Here is a 6,023-nt window from a genome sequence, read left to right as displayed (position 1 = left end):
GTCGGGTACAGCATAGACTAGCTGTAGTCCATTAGTCCATTAACGTGGGAGCGTGAGAGCTCTGCAAGCCAGGACTCAAGAGAGCAAACTCCTTCGTTTGGGAGCTCAAGTATCTCAAATCTGCCCATGTTCGCAGTGGCCACATCTACCCTGGCCAATGACTGTCCCCAGGGGTGACTGACAGGCCAGTACCTTCCCCATGTCACCCAGACTCAACTGGGCACGGGTCTATTCTTCCCCCGTCCAGTCCCTTTCCCCAGCAGCGGACAGACTGGTGGCAAAGCTGCACAAATGACTATAATATTTGTTCTTCCCCTGGCTCCTTTCCAGTTATTCCTCACTAGGTTAAATTGCTGTGGTGTCAGAGCCTCTGTCTTTCATGCATCTGAGCCATGTCTGTGCTCACTGTGAGCTAAAACAGTTATGGGTGTGCTAATAAGCAATCACTCACCACACAAGCTGCTCAAATATTCAAGAAATGGGGTTTGTGATTATATGATAACAACATAACATCCTTTTACTGCCCTAGCATATGTTCTAGAATTTTTGTGCTAGTCAGCAGTTATATATCATTTTCACAATCAGCCAAAATCAAGAGGGAGTATTTAATTCATAATCTTGTCCTGTCAAATCGCTCCTATTTATTTACGGCTTATCCATTGAATAACTTTGAAAAAAAATATATTTTATTGATTTTTTACAGAGAGGAAGGGAGAGGGATAGAGAGTTAGAAACATCGATGAGAGAGAAACATCAATCAGCTGCCTTCTGCACACCCCCTACTGGGGATGTGCTCTCAACCAAGGTACATGCCCTTGGCTGGAATCGAACTCGGGACCCTTGAGTCTGCAGGCCGGCGCTCTATCGACTGAGCCAAACCAATAGGGCCATTGAGTAACTTGTTCATGAAGACAGTATTTTATTTTATTTTAGTGTTGTTAATCCTCACCCGAGGATATTTTTCCATTGATTTTTAGAGAGAGTGGAAGGGGGGGGAGAGACACTGAAAGAGAGACAAACATCAATGTGAGAGAGACACATTGATTGGTTGCCTCCTGCATGTACCCCAACCAGGGCCGGGGATTGAGCCTGCAACCAAGGTATGTGCCCTTGACTGGAATTGAGCCTGGAATCCTTCAGTCTGAAGGCCAACACTCTATCCACTGAGCCAAACCAGCTAGGGCAGTGGTTCTCAACCTGTGGTCGCGACCCCTTTGGTGGTCGAACGACCCTTTCACAGGGGTCGCCTAAGACCATCCTGCATATCAGATATTTACATTACGATTCATAACAGTAGCAACATTACAGTTAGGAAGTAGCAACGAAAATAATTTTATGGTTGGGTCACAACATGAGGAACTGTATTTAAAGGGCCAGAAGGTTGAGAACCACTGAGCTAGGGCATGAAGGCAGTATTTTAAAAATTAAGAATGCATATACACTAAAGTGATTGAATATGGATTCTGATGTTCTCAGACAATAGAATATTCACGTATGACACAGAATGCACCAGCTTTTATTTCAAACTGCGCTTCTCTCAGGGTGGACTAACAGAGCCTGCATTGCTCAAGGGAAAGCCTAAACACGTGCCTTACATAACTTGACCAACTTAACTAAAGACCAAACAGACATTTTTAATACCAGAAGTGGTATAACCAAATAACAGTTTACACGAAGATTTGCAAGAATTCAACACCGAGTTAAAACCTCTGTAATACAATGAGGTAAATAAACTCTACTTTTAATGTGGCTACTTGCATCTTTATTCTACTGAAGACACAGCATAAAAGGGAAGTTTGAGCTATACATTCTGGACTTCTACATGGTAATCTGAGGCTACAACCTAGAAATAACAATACAACAGTTTAGCCACTGATTTAGAAAGCCAGGGTGAAACTGAACTACTGAGTCCTGTTTAATCAATCACGGGCTATAACAGGATGCAACATGACCCAGTGACGTGGATGACAGAACGGTGCCAGTTTGTCTATTTGTCCAGCAGTCCTATCCAGAGGTCCAAGGCAGCTCCAGATCGGCCTGTGCGGGGCCGACACGGTGGACAGATGGATCGTGCGTCTCTCCCCATCCGGGCCTACAGGATGTCAGAGTACAGTTACTGAGTTTATGCAGGCAGAGGAGTTTCAAATCCAGATGCTTGTACCTGGGTCTGTTTGTGGCCACTTTACTCTGTGTTCATCCCCTTAGATGGTCTAGCAACTACTCTAAGCTTAAAACTTCAATTTTTAAGCATTACTGAGAGCCCTGGCTGGTTTGGCTCAGTAGATAGAGCATAGGCCTGTGGACTAAAAGGTCGCAGGTTTGATTCCTGCCAAGGGCACATGCCCAGGTTGTGGTCTCGATCCCCAGTAGGGGGTGTGCAGGAGGCAGCCGATCAATGATTCTCTCTCATCATTGATGTTTCTATCTCTCTCTCCCTCTACCTTCCTCTTTGAAATCAATAAAAATATATTTTAAAAAATTATTGAGAATTCATAAAAGAATTTTTGAGTCATAGAGAAAATCAATAAAATGTTTCCAAGAAACCTGAGAAATACTACGATGATTTCCAAGAGGCCCTCTGAGGCCCACTGCCAGAGGACGGTTCAAATCCACAGTGTCCATCAGTTGACATGTACTGGAGATGAAAAACTGCATTTTGAACAATGTATTATTATTGGTCACCAAGGTAGGTTTCTAAATTTACATTTTCTAAACTTATAGCTATGCATTATCCCATTTTCCCTAATAACTTTGTGAGCTAAAGAAGCAATTCTCATTCACCGAAATCAGAGAGGGAGTTTGCATAGCCCCACCCGAGACAGAGTTTTCCCCTTCCCCATATTTTCAAAAACGTATTTTGAACCAAAGTAATTGAGAAATTGATTAATGCCCATTAAATTAAGTAAACAAAACCTGATGGTGACACTAATACTTTTTCTCACACTTAACACCAAGCCATAGGAAACAAATATTTGTAGAAATTTTCATTCCTGTTTTGAATTCATCCCAAATAAAAAAACATATCTTTTTAAAAAAGTAGTCAGTGACCATGGTCTGGTGAAGGCTCTGCCCTCACGTCTGAGAGGCACACTGCAGATGGTTTGGACAAAGTGTCCATCCTCTCTCTTACTCCACTTTCATCTCCCTTCTGTGGACATGAAATAAAGGTTGCTGGCCCGACTCCCTTGTGATTCCAGAACCAGGTATTGACCAGGTTCACCTAACTACCAGGTGCTGTCTGGGACTAAGGAATAAAGCACATGGAATCCATAGCTCCCAGTGGAAAGAAATGTATTAGAGAGAAATATAAGGGGAGATTCATTTCAGCTTCCTGGCGGTCCCTAAGAGAAAGAGATGAAGAATACGAGGAAAAGAGAACGAAAGAATAATTTTGCATTTCTTTTTACCTCATTTGCTCCTCACAGACATTTATGAGGTTGGGACATTATCTATAATAAAAGGGTAATATGCTAATTAGACTGGACATCCTTCCTGACCAAGCTGGGGCAGAGGGAAGCCAGACCCGGTAGGGGTGCCTCTGGGCAGCCGGAGGGGGTAAGCAGCCCATTCGGGGTGCTGGAGGGAAGCCAGCCCACCAGCCGATCTGGGTGCCTGCAGGCAGCCGGGAAGGAAGGCCTACTCCTGCACCCATTTTCGTGCATCGGGCCTCTAGTATATTTATAAAGTTCTCAATCCTGAAAAGCAATACACAAGAAATTGCAATGAACTGGTCCGAGTTTTAGGAGAGGTCCCCGGGGAGAAAGCAGCGTGAGGGTAATGAAGTCCTCTGCAGAAAGAAGCGATAGTTACTGAACAGACGGTGTAAGTAGCAGGTTAGCAGGCTCGCGATCCATTTTAGGACGCCGCGCGCTGGGCAGCTGGTTCCGCCAGGGGGCGCCACAGCCTCGCGCCTGGGCAACTCGGGCTCCCGGCCTGTCCTGAGCTGAGCCCGCGAAGTCCCCCGGAGCCCAAGAGTCCTGGAGCATTTTCAGGTGAGAGTAGGGGTGGGATGGGGGTGGGGGACTGGTAAAGAAAGAAGGGGCTGGATCAGGAAGGGGGATTATTACTAGTCTTAGCCCTGTTGTAGAGTCACAGCCAAGCTCCAGCCTCCTTCCCCATACGCCTCCTCTTTTTCTGTTTCCCTCTCTCCCTCTCTCCCTCTCCCTCCTCTCTCTCCCTCTCTCTGTCCCCGAGGCTACTCCGAAAAGGACAGAGGGGCCTCGTCCACCATCACCGCGCACCTGGGCGAGGTGGGCGCAGAGCGCACGCGCCCGGACCCTTTTCTCCGGCTGTTAGAACTTTGCGGAGGATCAGGGGGGATGGGCAGGCTGTCGCCGCTTGAGCCAAAGCACAGCCAGTCGCTGCCGGAAACCAAAGCGGCGAAGTGCAGGGGCAAGTGCGCAGCCCACGAGCCGCCGCGTCCTCGGACCTCGCCCGGACCTCGCCCGAGGTAGCGCCGCGGGCTCCACCTAGAGCCGGGGTTGCGCACGACGCGGGGGCCCGGAAAGCGAGTTGCGGAACGAGAAGGAAGTTCCCATCATTTCTTCCTTCCCCTCGCTCCCCTCCCCGAACTAGTTCAGGGGGGTGCCCTTCGGCATCGGGAAGCCGGCGTGTGCGTTCTCAGCCGCCGCCGTCCTGCCACTGGGTGTGCTTGCTCCAGCATCACCCAGGGGACCAGGCAAGTTCAACTTCCGGGCACGCCTAGGTCCGGCCCGAGCATCGGCATCTCGCAGGTGTGAAGAGGCGGCGCTGGAGGCTGGCAGGTCAGGGCTGGCGGGTCAGGGGCGCGCCGGGGATCAGGCGGCGGGGCGGCAGGCCAGCAGCTGGCGGAGGCGCCTGCGGAAGCCGGCGTCCAGGAAGGCGTAGAGGAAGGGGTTGAGGCAGCTGTTGGCGTAGCTCAGGCTGGTGATGCCGTAGGAGACCGCGACGACGAGCGGCGTCTGCGGGAGGTCGGTGGTGAGCGCCACCACGGTGCTCAGGTGGTAGGGCGTCCAGCAGAGGAGGCACGCGGCCAGGATCGCCGCCACCAAGAGAGTGACCCGCTTCTTGGCGCGGCCCAGGGCCTTGGCCTGCCCGTCGAGGCGCATGGCTCGCAGCCGGCACAGCAGGGCGAGGTAGAGGGCGCAGATGGTGGTCACCGGGATGGCGAAGCCCAGCACGAGCGTGTAGAGGCGGCTCGCCCGCCACCAGAAGGCCTCGGGCTGCGGGAAGACCAGCGCGCACTGGCGCCGGCCCTGCTCCTCGTCGAGCCGGGCGAAGAGCGCGAAGGGCAGCACCACGAGCGTCGCCAGCGCCCACACCGCCAGGCTCACCGCGCGCGCCGCGCCGTACGTGCGCCCCGCCACCCGGCGCGACCCCGCCGTGGCCAGCACCACCCGGTAGCGGTCGGCGCTCATGACGGCGAGGAAGTAGAGGCTGGAGAAGGTGTTGTACTGGTCGATGGCCACGACGAGCTTGCACATGAGCTCCCCGAAGGGCCACCGCCGCAGCAGCAGGTCGGCGATGTTGATGGGCAGGACGAGCGTGAAGAGCTCGTCGGCGACGGCCAGGTTGAGGATGAACAGGTTGGTGACATTCTTGCGGGGCGTCCGCAGCAGCACGAACAGCACCGCCGAGTTGCCCGCCAGCCCCACGGCGCAGATCAGCGCGTAGACCACGGGCACGGCCACGGCCAGCGGCGGCGGCGGCGGCGGCGGGCTCGACGCGTTGGGGCAGCCCAGCGCGCAGCCGGGGGACGACGCGTTGGGGGGCCCCGGCTCCCAGGACGACGCGTTGTGCATCTCGGCGAGGGTAGGGGTGCGGCCGATGCCGTTTGCTCCGCCGCCGCCCCGCGGGGCTCCAAGCCCTGCTCTGGCCCTTCCGGGGAGGCACCTTCTTAGCCCACGGTCGCCGCGGACTCCGGGGGCTGCAAAGCCAAAGGAAAGCACAGGTGCGGCTCCTGGGCGTGCGGCTTTAGGTTAGAAGTGCGGGGCCGGGGGTCGGCTCCCCAAACCTGCTCCACGTGATCGCTCTCTGCCACCTGT

General features: G+C 53.0%; 1 protein-coding gene across 1 annotated transcript; it reads right to left on the bottom strand.

Moving 5' to 3' along the window:
- Positions 1-1,315: 1,315 nt before the first annotated feature.
- Positions 1,316-5,780, bottom strand: NPBWR1 (neuropeptides B and W receptor 1). Its single transcript, XM_036338598.1, has 2 exons — positions 4,242-5,780; positions 1,316-2,092 (listed from the first exon to the last, which is right to left on the bottom strand). The coding sequence occupies exon 1, from the start codon at positions 5,778-5,780 to the stop codon at positions 4,797-4,799; it is 984 nt and encodes a 327-aa protein (XP_036194491.1). The 3' UTR covers positions 1,316-2,092; positions 4,242-4,796.
- Between the last annotated feature and the right edge of the window lie 243 nt (positions 5,781-6,023).

This window comes from Myotis myotis, unplaced genomic scaffold (genome assembly GCF_014108235.1).
Source record: "Myotis myotis isolate mMyoMyo1 unplaced genomic scaffold, mMyoMyo1.p scaffold_m19_p_16, whole genome shotgun sequence".
NCBI lineage: Eukaryota > Metazoa > Chordata > Mammalia > Chiroptera > Vespertilionidae > Myotis > Myotis myotis.
The sequence above is the reverse complement of the archived record's forward strand: the minus strand, read 5'-3'. Positions and strand labels throughout refer to the sequence as shown.